Genomic DNA, 23,356 nt, shown 5'->3' on the forward strand with positions numbered 1-23,356 from the left:
CGTCACACACAGATATACAAGTGTGCACTGCACATCTTACACCCATTATAGATACACCATTGTCTGTACAGTATTCTTCTCCTCATATACTCTAATATACATTGTAGCACTGCGTATACAGATTCAGAGACTCAGTCACACACAGATATACAAGTGTGCACTGCATATCTTACACCCATTATAGATACACCATTGTCTGTACAGTATTCTTCTCCTCATATACTCTAATATACATTGTAGCACTGCGTATATAGATTCAGGGACTCAGTCACACACAGATATACAAGTGTGCACTACACATCTTACACCCATTATAGATACACCATTGTTTGTACAGTATTCTTCTCCTCATATACTCTAATATACATTGTAGCACTGCGTATACAGATTCAGAGACTCAGTCACACACAGATATACAAGTGTGCACTGCACATCTTACACCCATTATAGATACACCATTGTCTGTACAGTATTCTCCTCATATACTCTAATATACATTGTAGCACTGCGTATACAGATTCAGGGACTCCGTCACACACAGATATACAAGTGTGCACTACACATCTTACACCCATTATAGATACACCATTGTCTGTACAGTATTCTTCTCCTCATATACTCTAATATACATTGTAGCACTGCGTATACAGATTCAGGGACTCCGTCACACACAGATATACAAGTGTGCACTGCACATCTTACACCCATTATAGATACACCATTGTCTGTACAGTATTCTTCTCCTCATATACTCTAATATACATTGTAGCACTGCGTATACAGATTCAGAGACTCAGTCACACACAGATATACAAGTGTGCACTGCATATCTTACACCCATTATAGATACACCATTGTCTGTACAGTATTCTTCTCCTCATATACTCTAATATACATTGTAGCACTGCGTATACAGATTCAGGGACTCCGTCACACACAGATATACAAGTGTGCACTGCACATCTTACACCCATTATAGATACACCATTGTCTGTACAGTATTCTTCTCCTCATATACTCTAATATACATTGTAGCACTGCGTATACAGATTCTGGGACTCCGTCACACACAGTTATACAAGTGTGCACTACACATCTTACACCCATTATAGATACTCCATTGTCTGTACAGTATTCTTCTCCTCATATACTCTAATATACATTGTAGCACTGCGTATACAGATTCTGGGACTCCGTCACACACAGTTATACAAGTGTGCACTACACATCTTACACCCATTATAGATACACCATTGTCTGTACAGTATTCTTCTCCTCATATACTCTAATATACATTGTAGCACTGCGTATACAGATTCAGGGACTCCGTCACACACAGTTATACAAGTGTGCAGTACACATCTTACACCCATTATAGATACTCCATTGTCTGTACAGTATTCTTCTCCTCATATACTCTAATATGCATTGTGGAGTGGCTTCTTCCCACTTATACTTGTATTATCATGGTCCGTTTATTATTTTGCACACCCTTAGCAAATTCTACTATTGTCATTATTTCTTTTCCATAGATGCTATTGTCTAAAAAATGTATAGCTAATGCAGGAAAGGCATAATGGTACAACAAGTCTATCAAGATATGTAATTGAACAAAACACATAACAGCCTTCCTGAAATGTCATATACTGTAATACAAAGTCATTGAGTTAATGAATGAAAAACACCTGTGTTGTGTATAATATTACTGTACTTCCTGGTACTGTCCATGTACAGAGCACTATACACCAATATGTGACCAGAGAAAAGACATTTAGCATTTTCTACATACTGTCAAATACAGGGTTGGGGCTGGGGTCTATGGACTTCTATAATCTACATGGACTTTCTTTTATTACCTCCATCTAGGATGTTTTTTTTAATGATTTTTGATTGACTTGTGACCTAAAGAAAATGTCATTATTTTATCACATTACTCCTTACAACAGATCCTTTAGTACACAGTTTCTAAACTCAGTCCTCAGGACCCCAAACACTGCATGTTTTTCAGGTCTCCTCACAAAATCACAAGTGAAATAATTAGCTCCACCTGTGGATCTTTTAAAAATGTGTCAGTGAGTAATGAATACACCTGTGCACCTGCTGGGTGACCAGGAAAACATGACATGTGTGGGGTCCTGAGGACCAAGTTTGAGAACCATCATTTTAGTACACAGACAATTACCTTTCACTTATTTTCACGGCTGCTTAATGTTCATAAATCTGCTGCTATGGTGAAAATATTATATGTAAACTTTTTAAAATAGCACAAATCCGTTATTATTAAAATGAACTGTTGCTGTTTTCATGACCTGTATTTAGTTTTGGTAAAGTCATATATATGCTAATTTTCCCATTATATTTTCCCATTGGGCTTCCAGGGTTCATATATTATTTGAGGTTCATATAGTTATCTTGTTGGACACGCATTGGTTGTCATTTAGAGGCGGACGCATCTGCGCTCCGATCATACACAGCAAAATATGTAATGTACGCATATAAAGCGTGCTTCCATGTTTATGTTGAGGCAGTGTATCTGAGAATCCATCCAACTCCAACACAGGCATGACATTGGGCTGTTCCTATGGTATGGCATTGGGCTGTTCCTATGGTATGACATTGGGCTGTTCCTATGGTATGGCATTGGGCTGTTCCTATGGTATGACATTGGGCTGTTCCTATGGTATGGCATTGGGCTGTTCCTATGGTATCGCATTGGGCTGTTCCTATGGTATGGCAGTGGGCTGTTCCTATGGTATGGCATTGGGCTGTTCCTATGGTATGACATTGGGCTGTTCCTATGGTATGGCATTGGGCTGTTCCTGTGGTATGGCATTGAGCTGTTCCTACGGTATGGCATTGGGCTGTTCCTATAGTATGGCATTGGACTGTTCCTATGGTATGGCATTGGGCTGTTTCTATAGTATGGCATTGGACTGTTCCTATGGTATGGTATTGGGCTGTTCCTATAGTATAGCATTGGGCAGTTCCTATGTTATGGCATTGGGCTGTTCCTATGGTATGGCATTGGGCTGTTCCTATAGTATGGCATCGGGCTGTTCCTATGGTATGGCATTGGGCAGTTCCTATGTTATGGCATTGGGCTGTTCCTATGGTATGGCATTGGGATGTTCCTATGGTATGGCATTGGGCTGTTCCTATAGTATGGCATTGGACTGTTCCTATGGTATGGCATTGAGCTGTTCCTATAGTATGGCATTGGGCTGTTCCTATAGTATGGAATTGGGCTGTTCCTATGGTATGGCATTATGCTGTTCCTGTGGTATGGCATTGAGCTGTTCCTACGGTATGGCATTGGGCTGTTCTTATAGTATGGCATTGGACTGTTCCTATAGTATGGCATTGGGCTGTTCCTATAGTATGGAATTGGGCTGTTCCTATGGTATGGCATTGGGTTGTTCCTATAGTATGGCATTGGGCTGTTCCTACGGTATGGCATTGGGCTGTTACTATGGTATAGCATTGGACTGCTCTTATGGCATGGCACTGTAATTTTCTATATGTATGGAATGGCACTGTTATATTCTATTCTTATGGCACTGTTATAGTCTATTCTTATGGAATGGCACTGTTATATTCTATTATTATGGCATGGCACTGTTCTATTCTTACTGCATGTCATGATAGTGACATCAGATGTTTGTTTGCAAAATTACATTTATCTATATATAACCTATAGAGCGATCTGGCATCAAACCCTTCTCAAGTTGACAGGTGGTGTTTGGATAGATATCATTATGAATAGTATATGGGGAATAGCTAATGTGGAATAAAATAAGTAGATTGTTCCATAGCTCTTATTAATTTAGCTGTCCTTCAAGCCCAGAACATTTTTGGGGGGTGAATTTGGGGCCTATTTATGATGGCCAGCCATCTCTGCATGGCAAATTATCTTTTTGTATGGTCACTTTTTGCAGCTATACAGAATTTTATATTCCAGAGCTGCTCAGGTAGCGCCAATGATAATCCCTTCCTCCCGCGATGACTAAAGTCCACGCCTGCGCACAGTTATTTCACATGCTGGGGATTCAGTGAAGCTGCTTTGGCTTCATTAATCCTCATTGCTAAGTAAAGTTATCCTGAGATGATTTTAGCTTCTGATGACAATCCGTATTTTTCGTTGCTTGGTAATTTGACAAAGGGCGCCATCTCAATAGAGGTCTATGGGAGCAAGTGGTGGGAAATGAGTACCCGCCTCTTATCCCCTTATTAAATTGTGTGATGTGGAGACAGAGCCTTTCTCCGGCTTTATTTATGGAGTTTTAGCTTATGCCTGCTTCATAACAGATCCATTAGTGTCTAAAATGTAACTGCATATTCAAGGTGAGGGCACACTAGTGCTTTGCAAAGGGGCAAAATCATATGTTTCTCTCTCAAGTCTGCAGCCCTCTAATGTATAACTATAGAATAATATCATGCTGTATATATACAGTAATATCATATGCTAAATAAGTGTTATTTCTACTATTATAGCTGGATACTGCTCCATCATTGGAGGCTGGATGTGTCAAGCATTGCATTTTGAATGCGATACATTCCGTCACTTACAGTATGCATAGCGACATTTATTAACGCCGTATACATGTAGTATTGCGATTAAAACTGCAAAGGACAGCTCATCCAATAAGAGCTGGCCTTTGCGATATAAGGAACTTCCAGGCTTATGACCCGGGAGTCCTTCTGCGTTGTCGTTGGCCAGCGTATAGCACGAGCCGCGGTGGACCCTGGGAGGGATCCTATTGGAACCCTATCCGGGAATTATCTGTAGATAGCGTTGCCTAATGGATGCACGCTCCGGAATGTTCCGCTCTCCGGTGCCTGATACATATGGGGAATGTGGTCAGATCTCAGAAAACTTCAGTTTTTCGTAGGTTTGACCACATTTTGGTGTTAGTACATCCCACCATCCAGTAGTGTTCTAAGGCCTTGCATATTTGCATATTTTTACCTCCCACATGCATGCATTGAGGTATACATTTGCACTTAGCACAAGCTGCACAGAGCTGAATGCAAGTTGGACATAATTGCTCTCGCATTGCTTGCACAGAAATAAATGCGTATATTCGCAGCCATGCAGAGTTGTACGCATATTATTTACTCACATACTGTCCCTATACGTACTCCTGGTTTGATAGCCATCACCATCACCATCAGTGTACACCTGCAATAGTCCTGTCCTTGGTGCAAATAATCTGTCTGAAAACTGTTGTGTTTTTGCTTTCAGCAAACTCTGTATCGCTCAGATCCACACATTGGGGGAGATGCACCAAACTTTGGAGAGTGATAAAGCAGAGAGTGATAAAGTACCAATCAATTAGCTCATAACTGTAATGTTACAGGCAATGTTTGAAAAATGACAGTTAGGAGCTGATTGGTTGGAACTTTATCACTCTCCACGGTTTAGTGCATCTCCCCCAAATTATGAGAATCTGCTGCCACAAGCCATGCACAGTAGTTCCATTCCATCCCTTATACTGCATGTTGCAGCTGTTGGCTGGGTTGTGGGGAGGGGGGTTTCTGGGAAACTGGAACACCCCCCTGTGTTTCTCTAAGGTATGTTCAACTGTGCTTCGGCCCGTAATTTACAAACAGCAACATAGGTTGTATGCTTCCACATGCCGGTATAACGGGGTTCCTCTAGACAGACTGTGCCAGTAGTGCCTACTCTCCCGAACGGTGCGTGAGGATCATGATTTTTCGAGTAGCCCCCCGCACCCTGGAAGAGTGGCCGGATCTCCTGCATTCCACCCACTTCCTAGTGAAATGGGCAGAATGGGGGAAATAAAAACGGGAATCGATGGTCGGAATGGAGAGGGTGGGGCTAAAATGGTGCGAAAACACATAATTTCGCGCCGTACCCTTCTTCACGCACCCGTGAATCACTGCATTTTGCGGCAACAGGGGAGGGGCCTAATGAAGTCAGAGCCCGCCCCTGAAGTAGCAAGCTGCATCTCATTTCTGGCTTTCCCACGGCGAGGAGATGGAAAAAGAAGGTAAGTATGCAGTAGTGCCTCCATTTATAATCGCTGGCTTGCACTGCTGGCATTTGTCTTCTTACCAGAAGGATACCAGTCTGCCAGTGAGCATGGAACAATGGTGATGCACTTAAGCCTAAAAGTGGGCATACATTTTTGCATTGTTTCGGTTGTTCAGAATAAATCCTGTGATGTATAAAAATAAAAAAAGACAAATCTCTGTTTACTGCTTTAAATGGAGTCAATTTATCACATAGAGCAGTATTCTATAGAAAATGACAGCGTGTTTAGCCACGTGCGGTGTATTGTACGAGTGTGTGTGTACTTTGTGCAGCAATTTGTTTATGTATACAATTGTCAGCTGTATATACTTAAGCTCCATGTATCCTGGAATCAGTGCTACCTGGTGATAAATGTCTGTGTCTCAGTTTTCAGGGAGCCGTACACAGTGCGGGTGGAGGATCAGAGCGCCATGCGTGGCAGCGCGGCTGTATTCAAGTGCCTCACTCAACCCTCCGTGCAGGAGTACGTCAGTGTCGTGTCCTGGGAGAAAGACACTGTATCCCTCATATCCGGTAGGTCACATCATTCATCATGTGTAACACATATTATTAGACTGTTACTTTATAACACTAGTCAGCTTTTACATCTTCGCCAGGGATGATATCCAAATCACTGGGGGGTTACTGTTCATTTTAAAGATACTTGGATGGAAGATCAACTTATTATCTACTATGAAATGCAAACTGGATCTATTGTCGGTTTTGCATCAAATCAAAGCTAATGCTCGTTGTGTCACCTCATAAGCGCATTGTTGCGGAATGTCTGTTCTTTTGTATTGGAAATAGCTTTCATCCTGTTCCTGCTCATTTCAAATCATTATTTGAATATTTGAATAATGCTGCTTAAGCAAACAGTAGGTGAATTAAGCGGATACCTGGAATATGCAGTTTCCCAGTGATTGTACAAAATGCACTGTGTATTTGCAGATAAATCAGATACAATGTCATAGTATACTGTAAAATGTCTTGCAGTTAGACAGGTATTCCATGCCCTGCAATGGAACAGCCCCTGAAATGGGTGGGACTTGCCAAAAAGTGGGCTGGGCTATTTCACAAAGTGGCCTCTGTTGGTTTGGGTAAATCAAGTATGGTTTATGGGGATTGGGTGAGGAGCTTATTATGTTTATATCTTGCTTGGATTAATGTTGGGAGGTATGTAATTTGGCATTTTGGCACTAGTTTACATATGATTATATTTCTTCGAAAGCAGTTATAACATTAATGTTGTTTTGTGAAAATGCAATTTATCACTTAACACAGAGGTCCCCAAACTTGGTCCTCAAGGCACCCTAACGGCCCAGGTTTTCCGGATAACCATGCTTGGGCACAGGTGACTTAATTAGTACATCCGTCAGTTTGTTTTAACCATCTGTGCCCAGCCATGGATAGACTTAAAACCTGGACTGTTAGGGTGCCTTGAGGACCGAGTTTAGGAACCACTGACTTAACACATTAACATGGGTCATAGATAAGCAATTGAAATCATTGGTTGAATTGTCTTCCGTCGTTAGTGTTTGCCAAATGGAAGACACATTGGGAGTCTATGCAGAGTTGAATTCAACTTTGTCTGTAATTGCTACCACATTGCGGGCATGGAACTGAAAGCATGTGTTAGCAGAGAAGAACGCATCTATGTGGCCAGAACACCCGTATCCATGCGCTAGTTTTGATACACGTTATCATTATCAGTGGGCACCTGCCCAGTGCTATCCTTAGTGTAAAAGATACATAGGGAAACGGCTTATTTAGTTTGCCCACTGCTATCCTTAGTGCAAAAGATACATAGAGAAACAGGCTTATTTAGTTTGCCCACTGCTATCCTTAGTGCAAAAGATACATAGGGAAACGACTTAGTTTGCCCAGTGCTATCCTTAGTGCAAAAGATACATAGGGAAACAGGCTTATTTAGTTTGCCCAGTGCTATCCTTAGTGCAAAAGATACATAGGGAAACAGGCTTATTTAGTCTGCCCAGTGCTATCCTTAGTGCAAAAGATACATAGGGAAACGGCTTATTTAGTCTGCCCAGTGCTATCCTTAGTGCAAAAGATACATAGGGAAACGGCTTATTTAGTCTGCCCAGTGCTATCCTTAGTGCAAAAGATACATAGGGAAACAGGCTTATTTAGTCTGCCCAGTGCTATCCTTAGTGCAAAAGATACATAGGGAAACGGCTTATTTAGTCTGCCCAGTGCTATCCTTAGTGCAAAAGATACATAGGGAAACGGCTTATTTAGTCTGCCCAGTGCTATCCTTAGTGCAAAAGATACATAGGGAAACGGCTTATTTAGTCTGCCAAGTGCTATACTTAGTGCAAAAGATACATAGGGAAACGGCTTATTTAGTCTGCCCAGTGCTATCCTTAGTGCAAAAGATACATAGGGAAACGGCTTATTTAGTCTGCCCAGTGCTATCCTTAGTGCAAAAGATGCATAGGGAAACGGCTTATTTAGTCTGCCCAGTGCTATCCTTAGTGCAAAAGATGCATAGGGAAACGGCTTATTTAGTTTGCCCAGTGCTATCCTTAGTGCAAAAGATACATAGTGAAACGGCTTATTTAGTCTGCCCAGTGCTATCCTTAGTGCAAAAGATACATAGGGAAACGGCTTATTTAGTCTGCCCAGTGCTATCCTTAGTGCAAAAGATACATAGAGAAACGGCTTATTTAGTCTGCCCAGTGCTATCCTTAGTGCAAAAGATACATAGGGAAACGGCTTATTTAGTCTGCCCAGTGCTATCCTTAGTGCAAAAGATACATAGGGAAACAGGCTTATTTAGTCTGCCCAGTGCTATCCTTAGTGCAAAAGATACATAGGGAAACAGGCTTATTTAGTCTGCCCAGTGCTATCCTTAGTGCAAAAGATACATAGGGAAACGGCTTATTTAGTCTGCCCAGTGCTATCCTTAGTGCAAAAGATGCATAGGGAAACGGCTTATTTAGTCTGCCCAGTGCTATCCTTAGTGCAAAAGATACATAGGGAAACAGGCTTATTTAGTCTGCCCAGTGCTATCCTTAGTGCAAAAGATACATAGGGAAACGGCTTATTTAGTCTGCCCAGTGCTATCCTTAGTGCAAAAGATACATAGGGAAACGGCTTATTTAGTCTGCCCAGTGCTATCCTTAGTGCAAAAGATACATAGGGAAACAGGCTTATTTAGTCTGCCCAGTGCTATCCTTAGTGCAAAAGATACATAGGGAAACGGCTTATTTAGTCTGCCCAGTGCTATCCTTAGTGCAAAAGATACATAGGGAAACAGGCTTATTTAGTCTGCCCAGTGCTATCCTTAGTGCAAAAGATACATAGGGAAACGGCTTATTTAGTCTGCCCAGTGCTATCCTTAGTGCAAAAGATACATAGGGAAACGGCTTATTTAGTCTGCCCAGTGCTATCCTTAGTGCAAAAGATACATAGGGAAACGGCTTATTTAGTCTGCCCAGTGCTATCCTTAGTGCAAAAGATACATAGGGAAACAGGCTTATTTAGTCTGCCCAGTGCTATCCTTAGTGCAAAAGATACATAGGGAAACGGCTTATTTAGTCTGCCCAGTGCTATCCTTAGTGCAAAAGATACATAGGGAAACAGGCTTATTTAGTCTGCCCAGTGCTATCCTTAGTGCAAAAGATACATAGGGAAACGGCTTATTTAGTCTGCCCAGTGCTATCCTTAGTGCAAAAGATACATAGGGAAACGGCTTATTTAGTCTGCCCAGTGCTATCCTTAGTGCAAAAGATACATAGGGAAATGGCTTATTTCGTCTGCCCAGTGCTATCCTTAGTGCAAAAGATACATAGGGAAACGGCTTATTTAGTCTGCCCAGTGCTATCCTTAGTGCAAAAGATGCATAGGGAAACGGCTTATTTAGTTTGCCCAGTGCTATTCTTAGTGCAAAAGATGCATAGGGAAACGGCTTATTTAGTCTGCCCAGTGCTATCCTTAGTGCAAAAGATGCATAGGGAAACAGGCTTATTTACATTTCCAGCCAACACAGTGTAGCCCGGAATTCCATTGATATGCTCTCACTGAAAGGTGTATGCATGAGATTGCCCAGATATAGGACAGTTACACCCCTGTACTTGCAAGTGGAGATGTGACGGAATTGCATACGACTCAGTATCGCCCGTAACTGGTTACTCCTGCTCCAGAGCCTGCGCAGAACGAAAAGACGCAAAATCCACCTATCTTACCGTACATTCAGCTCTGCATAGGCCCCACTACGAGAGAAATTAAATTTAATTCAATTTATCTCCTTAAGGGTTTTATATATATATATATATATATATATATATATATATATACACACATGATTACTTTGCTCTTGTTGGTCCCAGGCAACACCCTATTCGTTAAATGAGGACCGAGCTTACATTACATCTTATAAGTTATAACTAACCTTTTTGGTTCATGTTTCTTGTTTCCCATGATAAGCGACTCGTCAGAACAATCCTGTCTCATTTTATTTCATTAATATAGCCAGGGATGAAATAAAGCAAATCGACTTTGTCGGATTGTGATGAAGCAACGCCAACCTTGGTTTCAGCATTACTAAGACCTTTATTGTGTTATTTATAGCAGGGCTGTCCAGTTGACATCCTGTATGCAAGATGCTGCCCTTTATGGCTTTTTGTGATCTTACCTTCCAGACAGCCTCCGAAAAATCATTTATTTTTTTAACTATAATTCAGCTGAGGCCAATTAGTTATTAGACATATGCTTCCTTCTACATGTATAATATTGGACAGCATAATGCATAGGCTTGAAAGCTGGCAAATAAAACATTCTTTTTTATTATAGTTGATAGGTAAAGATACAAAGCCAAATGTTATTATTTGTACCTACACCTACTACATCAGGGTAGGTGTAAATAACCAGCATCTATTCATGTGTTACAAAACAGGTTCTTTAAATGTACCTAATACCGAGTAACAATAGAGGCAGCCATTCCGTGGGAGGAACCAATACTCATGAGAGTATATCCTATCAGATTAGCCTATTTGTGACATCTGTGATGTCACTAGCTGCAAGATACGTGATTGGTTATTATTAGTATTATCCTTTATTTATATGACGCCACAAGGGGTCTGCAGCGCCTTACACAGTACATAGACAGAAACAGAATGAACGGTAGGCTGGAGGGAGTAGATGATGGTATAAGTAGGGGAAGGAAAAGCACATGAGGGAAGAGGGCCCTGCTTGCAAGAGCTTACATTTCAAAGGGGAGGGGCAGACAGACAAAGGTGACACAGATGGGGGAGACAGTGAGCATGGAGCAGTGGGTTAGGGAGAGGTTGTATATTAATGCAGTTCAAGCCACCAGTACAATGTGAATATTGCTATCCTGTACAGTGGCATAAGGGGATACGTTCAGAATCCTGACAGCGGGGATTCCGGCGTTCAGAATGCCAGGGCCGGAATCCCTACACTTTATCAGAATACCGGCGCTGGTATCCCGAGGTAAGTAGTGGGATTAGGGGGAATGTTAGGGGTTCGGGCATGCTTGCCGATATATTGGCTGCCAGGTCGGCATAGCGGGAGGGCGTGGCACAGCATAGGGGGGATATTACCCAGCATTAGGGGCAGAGAAGGGGGCCTGGCCATGCGATTGCATAATTTTGGCCCCGCCCCCGCTACACAATGCCGGGATTACCAGCATTGTGAAGCAAGGGGCGGGGTCATGATGACGCTATTCGGTGAAAATCACGTCATTGGTGGCCTGTCCTTTTCCGGGAGCGCCACCCGATTTTTTGGGAGCTCCTGTCCGAATCAGGAGGGTAGGCAAGTGTGGGTTAGGGTTAGGCACTAGGAAGGGATAGGGTTAAGCATTAAGGGGGGAGGGTTAGGTTTAGGCAACGGGGAGGTAGGGTTAGGGGTTAGGTTAGGGTTACTTAGAGCCGTCGGGATTGTAAACTGGTCGGGATGCCGGGGTCAGGATTTTGACCACCTAGATCCCAAATGCCGGCATCCTGTACCCATCCGTGGCATAAGCCGGGATAAAATGTATTATCTCCTAGATTTGCATGATAGATACTGATAACACTATTCAGAAATGAAAAGTCATTCAAAACCCTAGGTCACTTCATCCATTTTACAAGCCACTTTTACTTTAATCCTAAGGCCCAGAGACCAGCATGCTTAGACATGTAAGGAAAACAGCTCAGAAATTAGACATTCATTTTCTTGCTTCTGGGATTTTAACAGATATTCTGTACACTAGGTTTATCTTAATTTCTTACAGTACATCCTAAACAATTGTGTTACTTGAATTAATGTAAACGTTATTCTTATTCAAATCCATTTGATGTAATTCATGTACCAGCCCATATATTCCATGCACGTACCAGGGATTCATTTCTGTGTTATCTGCTACTACTAAAAGTAGCTCAATAGGGTATACCCAATCTTTTATTCTTTCTATATATCCTACCTTAGCCTATTTCAAGGTTTAATGCATGATTGCCTATTCTCTGGAAATGTCCTGGAGACTCCAGACTCCCAGCACAGTAGGCCAGTCTCCTGGACCCCATGGGGGCTTTGATGATGCGCTTTGCGTTGAATTGTGAGCTAGCAGCCTTCACATTGAGCATATTAGCTATTACAGGTATTGCTCAAAGCTAAAAGCGGCCATACACTGTGCAATTATCAACCCAATCAGCCGATTATCATTTGATCAGGACGATAGTTGCACAGTATATGGCCGCGGCCGAGCAGCAATTATCACTATGTCGGGCATGAGAAATCTTTCAGCATGCCAGACAAATGCGATAATTGCTGCTTGGATCCGAAAGCAGATATACTCACCGTCGGACGGATACACCAATTATATGACCGTGGTTTTATCTCACAGAGTATATGGCCAGCATAAGCTACACTGCCATCTACCACGTAGATTTTATGGAGGCTTATGCTGGGTGGCGTGGTATAAAAGTTCAAAACTAGAATGTTGACTGGTTCTGAATGTCGACAGTAAAAAGGTCGACCTTGTCATTAGGTCGACCATCATTCTGTAGGCAAGTATATAGGTCATCAGGGTTAAATGGTCGACACAGTAAAAAAGGATGTCATCTGAAATGTCGACACGTGCTATTTGAACCTTGGGCAGTCGGCTGTGGCAGAGCAAACACTGCAAGATGTTGCCGACCAATGACCGGGTCAGTTGGGCACGTCGGTAGATTTATCATGCCCAGGCCATTTGATCATCACTGATCGGTCGCGGCCATACTCTATGCAACTATCGATAATTACATAATGTATGCCAAGATTTACACTTTCCTTTCCAGGGGTAGCGCCATGCATCTGTTCTTCCAAGGACTCCTGCGGTTCTTCCCACACTCCCTGTAGAAAACCGCCATGGCAGCGTGTGAGTATGATGTCCAGTCATAAGCTGCCATCTACAAATGGCATCCTGTGATTGGACCTCCTCCACATACCCCTATGACTACTGTATTTAGCTGCTATGGTAGCCAGATGGCCAAGACAATAGATTGAGCATTTGGAAGTGCAGCTTTAAATGTATATATTCTAAAATAAATAATTGTCGGCATGTTTTATATGGATCTGTATCCTACTTTACACCAATGGTCAGCAGAAAGCTTATGTTCTACCCAAAGGTGTTGTACAACTGCTAATTCTGCTGAGGTTACACATTGGGATATGGCTGTAAACACACTCCAGGCACCCAGATGGGATTTTTCCCTATTACAATATACAGGTGCGCAGCTAATTATAAGGCTATTACAGACTAATACTATTACTGGTAATGCTAACAATGAGGCTATAATTAGTGCAGCACCTGCGCAGGTGCAAACTCATCCCATGAGCCTGTGCCAGAGAGGAAGGGAGGGTGGGCAGACTTCTAAGTATAGCAGTGTATGTACTGTGACCCTAGCTAGCCAGACAGCATGAGGACAGAAATATCACCTGCAGGTCTGGATAGACATACAGAATAACACATTACTGGGAACAATAGAGATATTGTACTGTATATAATATGTAACATAACCATAAAATATTCTGTTGAGTTATCTTAGGTGTTTCTGTTAATCTCTCTTTTCTATGATGTTTTGCATAAATTAGATTATATTCTCTACTGGTGTTGTAGTTTGTATCTTGTTATGAAATGTGTCTGCTTGTGTTTATCTAAGGGACAGGAGTTGTGTAGTAATGGTTTTTGATATCGAGCAGGAAAAAGTGCTTATTAAGGGCCTGATTCTGAGTCGGAAGCAGAAGGGCTCATAGCAGCGTCTATTGGCTGCCACCCATCTGCAACCCGTACTTGCAGTATTACCGATTGGTGTATCCTTAGACGCCACCATCAGCTGCACCATGGATATTTCCAACAGCCCTATGGCAGGTGCAATATCTCCGTCTGACTATAGCCGCCAACGCCTGCGGGTGTGCACCTATGTACGCGAACACTTTTGTTGACGTGCCTGTTGGCAGGCCCTACTAGCCGCCTCCCAGTCACCGCCCAGGAACGCCCATCACTTTTCCACAACATTCTGATACCATGCGTCTCAATCGCAACAGGGCCTTTGTGCGCAGGCACAAAGTTCATATCATGCGCCCAGTGTCTCCCCAGCCAGCACCCTTCTGTGTCTCCAGCCAGCCCGCTTCTGTCTCCAACCAGCCTCCTTCTGTCTCTCCAATCAGCCCCCTTCTGTCTTTCCAATCAGCCCCCTTCTGTCTCTCCAGCCAGCCCACTTCTGTCTCTCCAGCCAGCACCTTTTTGTTTCTCTGGCCAGCCCCCTTCTGTCTCTCCAGCCAGCCCCCTTCTGTCTCTCCAGCCAGCCCACTTCTGTCTCTCCAGCCAGCACCTTTTTGTTTCTCTGGCCAGCCCCCTTCTGTCTCTCCAGCCAGCCCCCTTCTGTCTCTCCAGCCAGCCCACTTCTGTCTCTCCAGCCAGCACCTTTTTGTTTCTCTGGCCAGCACAAGTCTGTCTCTCCGGCCAGCACCCTTCTGACTATTAATATAGCCAGAACAGTTTCCTAGATGCTCAAATCACTCTGTTTGGCACTAACAATCATTCCATGGTCAAAGTCACTTAGATCACATTTCTTCCCCATTCTGATATTTGGTCTGAGCAACAACTGAACCTTTTGACCATGCCTGCATGCTTTTATGCATTAGCTGATTACATATTGCTGATTAGATATTGTATTTGTATCAGTGAGCAGGTGTACATGTATGCCTGACTACTAAGTGTATGTAGCTATGTTTTGTACAGCATATATAAGCCAATGTACTATTAATCTGTGAATTAGTGACATCTTTGAAAATGAATAACACAGGTGGCTAATATTGTGGTGTAGTTTATGCTTATTCCCTAATATTATTAAAAAGAGAGTAAAAGAAAAATATGTATATATATATATATATATATATATATATATATATTTGAACCCTGTTGACCATTAGGTCTTCATATTTGTAGGATTTTGGGGTAGTGGTATATTGGGGCTTGGGGGCTGCGGGGAGGAATATATAATGCTCAGCGTTCTTCCCCATGAGGCCCGGAGTGATTCTTATCTCATCACCATGGAAACGGGAAGAGAAGGTGCGAGATGTTTTCATTTTCTGTGTTAATTCAGATATTCAGATGAAGTTGTGAGCTTTGCATAGAGAGGGGGGAGAGAGATAGAGAGGGTAGAAAAGGAGATAGAACAGGAGAGTTGAAAAGATGGGCGCTGAGATGGAGCGTTGTAATTGATGAGAGAGATTTCAGTGAATTGGGGAAAAATAAACTGGTAGGAAATAATTCAGGAAGATTAAAAGTGGACTAGTGTACAAGGCAGAAACTGGAGAAGGAATGTGTATGTAGCTATTTTGGCCATTATACTCTCTATATTGCATTATTCACCTCGTGTTATTTTTGAAACATTGTAGCCTAAGTTGAAATGGCATTGCCCATTATTCTGTTCTGCAGTGATCTGTATATATTTCAATCCAAATCTAGATTGTAAACTGTGCAGAAATGGCAAAGGCTGCTGTTTAACGGGTCTATTTATGACCCGTCTCCATATATAGCCCTGAAAAATGTCTTATCACAGCATATTGCGGAGTTCTATCTTTCAGAGCTATTTATTAACTCCTTCACTGCTGAACCTATTCTGGGCTATTTGTTTGGGCTGGTCACATTCCAACACCAGTATCAGTAACTAGTTTTTGCAGTACCCATACACGGACTGCACATGTTACAAGTATAGGCTGCCGGGGAGTGACCCGAAAAGCCCTCTCCGGCAAAACCGCAGCCTCTGAGTTACAATAGTTCTCACCACCTCCCAATAGCTCCAGAAAAGTAGGCCGTGTATGCAATCGAAAATAGAGGAACCGTCGCAGATACCTCTGATCTCTGTGGCTGTACCTTTGTGTTAAATGGCCCCAACAGTGAAAAATTAAACAATGGTCCGAAAAATGGACATCTTACCAGTAAATTGTATTTGAATAAATAGGGCTCCCAAAATCTTGTTGTTTTATTCATCTTTATGTAGTACAGAATGATCATTATCAATATACTTTGTAAATACAGGACTGAATGGTCGAATCTTGGAGCTTGTTGGAAATTTAAGGTACACCTGCCGGTATACAATCGGGAAACCGGCTGCCTTAATAACGGCAGCCGGCTTCCCGACTGTCATATCTCGGCGAGGGTGAAATGCCGGGCGTCTAGATGTAGACGCCTGACATTTCCCCGACGCCGGGAGACCGGCACCCAGCATCCCAATCGAAGGGATGCCGGGCGCCGCGGGGGGGGAGGGTTAGGTTTAGGGCCCCCAGGGGGGGACTTAGGGTTAGGCACCCCACGGGAGGGTTAGGGTTAGGCTAGGGGGAGGGAGGGTTAGGCACCCCTGGGGGGGGACTTAGGGTTAGTCACCCCCCCGTGAGACTTAGGTTTAGGCGGCGGGGAAGGGGGGGATTAGGGTTAGGCACTTGGGGGGGAGGTTAGGGTTAGGCACCCCTAAGGAGGGTTAGGGTGTTAGGTTAGGTTAGTTTATACTTACCTTAGGGACGATTGGGATTTCCAGCGCTGTTGGGCTTCCGCTGCCGGGCTCTGCTCATCTGTCGGCCAGGCGCTGCCAGGAATCGAGGCCGGCGGTATTTCCTGCCGATTCCCGCCTGACACCTCCACAGATTGTGGTAAACCATTTATAGGCTGATCTTACAAACTAGTGACTAGTGCCTGGCTAATGTTCCTGAGGCCTGATTCCTAGGGGTATATTTACTAAAGTGTGGGTTTGTAGAAATAGAGATGATGCCCATAGCAACCAGTCAGATTCTAGCTATTATCTTCTAGAAGGTGCTAGATAAATGTTAAGTAGAATCTGATTGGTTGCTATGGACAACATCTCCACTTCTGAAAACCCGCACTTTACACCCTAGTAAAGTGACAGATTATGCGCCTGTGAATATTCATTTTATCTACACAATGGCTGGTTCCACTGACTGTGTATAGGTGACGAGTTCACTGACCATGGAGAGCTATATAATTCCCCTCCAGAAATTATGAAAAGTACACAAATACCACAGCAGTTACTTTGGGTGTTTACCTTGTTCCTACTTGTCGTATGTGGCATAAGTATAGTGATATTGTCCAGATAACTGTAATTGCTGCCGAAAGACCACAAAGACACCATGCTTATAAATGAGAGATTATAGATCTCTTACAATGAATTTCAGAAAACGCCTTCACCTCTTGTAATGTCTTTGAAGTGTTTTGTGGCATCAGCAAACAGACCATGTGGACATTCTGTGTACTGAACCAAGGGCCACATTTACTAACGAGTTTTATCACCAAAACGAGTGGTAAAGTTCACTGTGTATGATAATGGTGCTCCAGCCAATCCGCTCCCAACTGTCAACTGTTAGAAAAATGACAGTTGGGAGCTGATTGGCTGGAGCACTATTATCATACACAGTGAACTTTATCACTCGTTTTGGTGATAAAACTTGTTAGTAAATGGGGGCCCAATATTGCAGAGAATGCAGTCCTAAAGTGCCTCGTACCTCAGTGATGTCACTCATTCCTAGTGTATTGCTAGGCTGAATATGGCTCTGCCACGACAAATGTCTGCCACCGTTATGTGCTAAGTGGTGGGTTGCATATTATGCCATATGAGTTACATTTTCATGCTGCTATACGCCTCTAACTATATTTCTATCAGTATACATGGCATTTTACAGCAGAGCGTTCTTATAGTATACAATGCATTGCTACTCAATACTATTATACAGTGCAGTGTGTTCATTACCAGTGCATCAATAATCTTCATTATTATACAGCGCAAGATTAATTCACTCAATAAGATGTATAGGTACTTAATCATTGTGAAGTAGAGGCCGCTGTTTATTATTATAGAGACAGAGACACCACATCAGCATTTCAGTCTCAGATTTACATACATTCCAAATATAGAAAAAGTCCGTAAAGATACTCTGAGATCATCTTTGTACATACCCTGTATGGCATCACTTAAACTTTGTATAATGAATAATAATACTATTTCCCCTAACGACGGGTGTCTTTGCAGCACCCCACCCTCCCCCCCACACACACACACTGCTCAGTGCCGCTGCCACAATGGCACAACTCACTGCGAATCACGTGGTGAAGCCCCCAGACCGCCCACTTCAGTGTGGATCCGGATGGCTGGCCTACGCTCCATGAAATTTGGGAGTCTCCCAGACATTCCAGGAGAAGAGGTAAATATAATATACATAGACTGCTTATTACGCAATATCACACTGGCTAAATATTATTAGTTTGAATATATGAACCAGCAAAGAATTATTTCTGCAAATAAGTATACAGAGTGACAGATATAGGCCCTCATTCAGAGCCACTCGCTAGCAGCAGTACGCTCGTTCCGAGCGATGTTCGCACATCTGCGCATGCGTACGGATCGTTATACGCATGCGCGAACCAGTCAGTGCGGCCGAAATTCATGTGCTCGCAAAATAGCGAATGCCTGATAATTTGAGTGACAGGATGAGGCGTATGTGGGTGGTAACAGGGGAAGGTGCTTGAAAACGGGGAGTGGAAATCAGAACGCAGGCGTGCTTAAAGGTCAAAACGGGCGTTTTATGGGTGTGCATATTTAAAACAGCAGCGTCATTGACCACGTCACTGGGTTTTTTTTAAGCCAGAACTGTTCGCAAAATTGTGGTAGCAAAAACCAACCACAAGAATAGCGAGCAGTTCATACGCTGGTCGATGTACTCGATTAATCTAATAAATAGCGGACATGACGTATGGTGCGAGCGGCCAGGGGGCGTTTTTAACAAATAAACGAGCGTATGTTTTGCTCGCTCGTTCAGACTTAGAGGTGTGAACAGACTGCAATTTGCGAACGGATCATTTGAATAGCCACCCCTTGTTTTTGAACGAACGACCGCAAATAGCGAACGGCTCTGAATCAGGCCCATAGTGCTTATTGTCTTTTATTATTGCACACTATGGGGCGCATTGTGCACAGAAAGAAAGGTTAGTGGATTTGGGCCCAAGAAGAGGAGAGATGAGGTCAGTGATGTGCGGTCAGGTGAGGCAGGTTAGAAGAGCCTGTCCTGTCATACTCAGGTATACTCTAAAGTTTTTATTATAAAAATTCTAAGAAAAAAATATAAATATCTTCTTTGTATTATTCTAATAATTTTATAGTCAAAACTGTGGAGTAAAAAGTGCATGGTAGGTGAGGCACTGCCTCCCCTGTCTACCTTTTCCGCACATCCCTGATCAAAACTCACCAAATCTCCAGCACTATATACTGCTGCACCTTTGTACAATGCCCACATGAACCCTCGGGTTCATATATGTAGGTGTAAATCTGTCTCTGATACTAGCCAGATGCCGCCCCAGCCATTTACCTGGCATGTAGTTATGTTACCAGCGTCCGAATGCCAGCCGCCAGAATCCCGACGCGGGAAGCCCGACTTGGGAGTAGAGATAGGCGCTGAAATAAAAATGCTTATCTTTAGCCCGACACCGAACGAAGGTAAGCGGGGACAGGTTAGCATTAGCCGCGGAGGGGAGGGTTAGGTTTCAGGAGCCCTGGGGGAGATTAGGGTTAAGCAACCCTCGGGGCGGGTTAGGGTTAGGCTTGGGGAAGGGGGGGGTTAGGGTTAGACACCACCGGGGGGAGGTTCTGGTTAGGCACCAGGGGCGTATCTATAATGGGTGCAGTGTGTGCAGGGCACACGGGCCCCCGGGTCCAGGGGGGCCTTGCACTGCACACCCTGCACCTATATTATTTTAAACTTACCTGCCCGTGGTCCCGCGGTGAGTGTCATCACTGCTAAGAACACCGGAAAATGGCCGCCGTGGCCATTTTTCCGGTGTTCTGCGCATGTGCAGTAGACTCCAAGCACACTCTAGTGCCCGGGGTCTACTAATGCTCTGGTGGCTGGCCAGCTCCGTCAGTCGGCTGCCGGCCACCGGGAGAAGAGGATGGGGCCCCAGAAGGGGGGTGCCCACAGGCCCCCTCCTCTCTTATGACGCCCCTGTTAGGTACCCGTGGGAGGGTTAGGTTTAGGGTGTGGGAAAGGGGGGTTAGGGTTAGGCACCACAAGGGAGAAGTTAGGATTAGGCACCACTAAGGGGGGGGGACAGGGGAGGGTTAGGGTACTTACCAGCCCCAGTCGGGATGTAGAGCCTTCGGTCTTCCGGCGTCAGTATTTCATCCGCCGCTGGCATTACATAACGATTCCCTTTTACCTCACCGCACGTCACTGGATGAGGTGTGTGAGATAATGTGCTTAGCACTGGCACATGTTTTCCCAAATATCACTGAGGTTTTGAAGAAAGCACCAGCAATACTTCATACTTGCCAACTCTACCTAATTGTCAGGGAGACTCTCTGAAATAGTAACAATCTCCCTGTCTCCCTGAGGAGTCTAGCAATCTCCCTGATACTTGTGTGCATGAGTGCCCTATTCTTGTTACTTGTGTGCATGAGTGCCCTGTTCTTGTTACTTGTGTGCATGAGTGCCCTGTTCTTGTTACTTGTGTGCATGAGTGCCCTGTTCTTGTTACTTGTGTGCATGAGTGCCCTATTCTTGTTACTTGTGTGCCCTATTCTTGTTACTTGTGTGCATAAGTGCCTTATTCTTGTTACTTGTGTGCATGAGTGCCCTGTTCTTGTTACTTGTGTGCATGAGTGCCCTATTCTTGTTACCTGTGTGCATGAGTGCCCTATTCTTGTTACTTGTGTGCATGAGTGCCCTGTTCTTGTTACCTGTGTGCATGAGTGCCCTATTCTTGGTACTTGTGTGCATGAGTGCCCTGTTCTTGTTCTTGTGTGCATGAGTGCCCTATTCTTGTTACTTGTGTGCATAAGTGCCTTATTCTTGTTACTTGTGTGCATGAGTGCCCTGTTCTTGTTACTTGTGTGCATGAGTGCCCTATTCTTGTTACCTGTGTGCATGAGTGCCCTATTCTTGTTACCTGTGTGCATGAGTGCCCTGTTCTTGTTACTTGTGTGCACGAGTGCCCTATTCTTGTTACTTGTGTACATGAGTGCCCTATTCTTGTTACCTGTGTGCATGAGTGCCCTGTTCTTGTTACTTGTGTGCATGAGTGCCCTATTCTTGTTACCTGTGTGCATGAGTGCCTTATTCTTGTTACTTGTGTGCATAAGTGCCTTATTCTTGTTACTTGTGTGCATGAGTGCCCTGTTCTTGTTACTTGTGTGCATGAGTGCCCTGTTCTTGTTACTTGTGTGCATGAGTGCCCTGTTCTTGTTACCTGTGTGCATGAGTGCCCTATTCTTGTTACCTGTGTGCATGAGTGCCCTGTTCTTGTTACTTGTGTACATGAGTGCCCTATTCTTGTTACCTGTGTGCATGAGTGCCCTATTCTTGTTACTTGTGTGCATGAGTGCCTTATTCTTGTTACTTGTGTGCATAAGTGCCTTATTCTTGTTACTTGTGTACGTGAGTGCCCTATTCTTGTTACCTGTGTGCATGAGTGCCTTATTCTTGTTACTTGTGTGCATAAGTGCCCTATTCTTGTTACTTGTGTACGTGAGTGCCCTATTCTTGTTACCTGTGTGCATGAGTGCCTTATTCTTGTTACTTGTGTGCATAAGTGCCTTATTCTTGTTACTTGTGTGCATGAGTGCCCTGTTCTTGTTACTTGTGTGCATAAGTGCCCTGTTCTTGTTACTTGTGTACGTGAGTGCCCTATTCTTGTTACTTGTGTGCATGAGTGCCTTAAGCTGGCCACACACTAGACCAACTTACATCCAACCAGCCAATTTGTTGATTGGTTGGAATGAAAATCTGGTAAGGAATGGGAGTAAATGATGATCAGCAATTTGCTCCTAAATGCCAGAAAACAGATGAAAATGGACGTCAGACAAGTTTGTTAAATGTTTGATCTAAACAATTTGTTCAAACAACAGTTTTTGTTCAGTTTCCGGCGTTTGGGAGCAAATTGCTGATTGTCATTTGCTTTCATTCCTTACCAGATTTTCATTCCAACCAATCAACAAGTTGGCTGGTTGGATGTAAGTTGGTCTAGTGTGTGGCCAGCTTTAGTCTTGTTACTTGTGGGCATGAGTGCCTTATTCTTGTTACTTTATTCTTGTTACTTGTGTATGAGTGCCTTAAGGCAGAGGTTCCCATACTCTCCCATAAAAGTGCAGGTTTTTAAGTATATCCATACTTGAGCACAGGTGACTTAATTAGTACCACAGTCAGTTTGATTTTTACAATCAGAACTCAAGCATGAATATCTGTGTTACATGTGTGTATGAGTTCCTTAGTGCAGTGGTTCTCAAACTCGGTCCTCAGGACCCCAAACAGTTCACAGTTTCCAGGTCACCTGAAGGTGCATGCACAGGTGTAGTCATTACTCACTGACACATTTTAAAAGATCCACTGAAGAAGCAAATTATTTCACTAGTGATTCTGTGAGGAGACCTGGAATACATTTAAGTTTTGAACCTATACCTTAGTGCAGAGGTTCCCAAACTCCGTCATTACAGTCCAGGTTTTAAGGATATCCTTTTTTGAGTCCAGATGGTTAAATTTAATTGACTAAGGTACTAATTAGGTCACCTGTGCTCAAGCATGGATATCCCTGTAATGGCGGCGTTTGGGAACATCTGCCTTAGTGTATTGCTGTTATATTTGTGCATGAGTGCCTTAGTGCCATATTTCTCAAACCCAGTCCTCATGGATCCCTAGGGCATATTTTCAAAGTAACCCCTGGAGTAATTAGTACCACCTGTAGATCTATTGTGCTATGGTCCCCATACACCAGCAACGCTTTGCCACATTCCTGTGACCCTACAACCCGGCATCTCTGGGACG

General features: G+C 43.5%; 1 protein-coding gene across 2 annotated transcripts in view; it reads left to right on the plus strand.

The window, feature by feature from the left end:
* DSCAML1 (DS cell adhesion molecule like 1) overlaps window positions 1-23,356 on the plus strand; it is a 285,411-nt gene that overhangs the window by 68,565 nt on the left and 193,490 nt on the right. For both annotated transcript variants that reach the window (XM_088456013.1, XM_088456014.1), the window contains exon 3: window positions 6,422-6,568. In XM_088456013.1, coding sequence (XP_088312139.1) covers window positions 6,422-6,568 — 147 coding nt within the window. The remainder of the gene's footprint in view (window positions 1-6,421; window positions 6,569-23,356) is intronic.

This window comes from Taudactylus pleione, unplaced genomic scaffold (genome assembly GCF_031769625.1).
Source record: "Taudactylus pleione unplaced genomic scaffold, aTauple2 ptg000683l, whole genome shotgun sequence".
Classification (NCBI taxonomy): domain Eukaryota; kingdom Metazoa; phylum Chordata; class Amphibia; order Anura; family Myobatrachidae; genus Taudactylus; species Taudactylus pleione.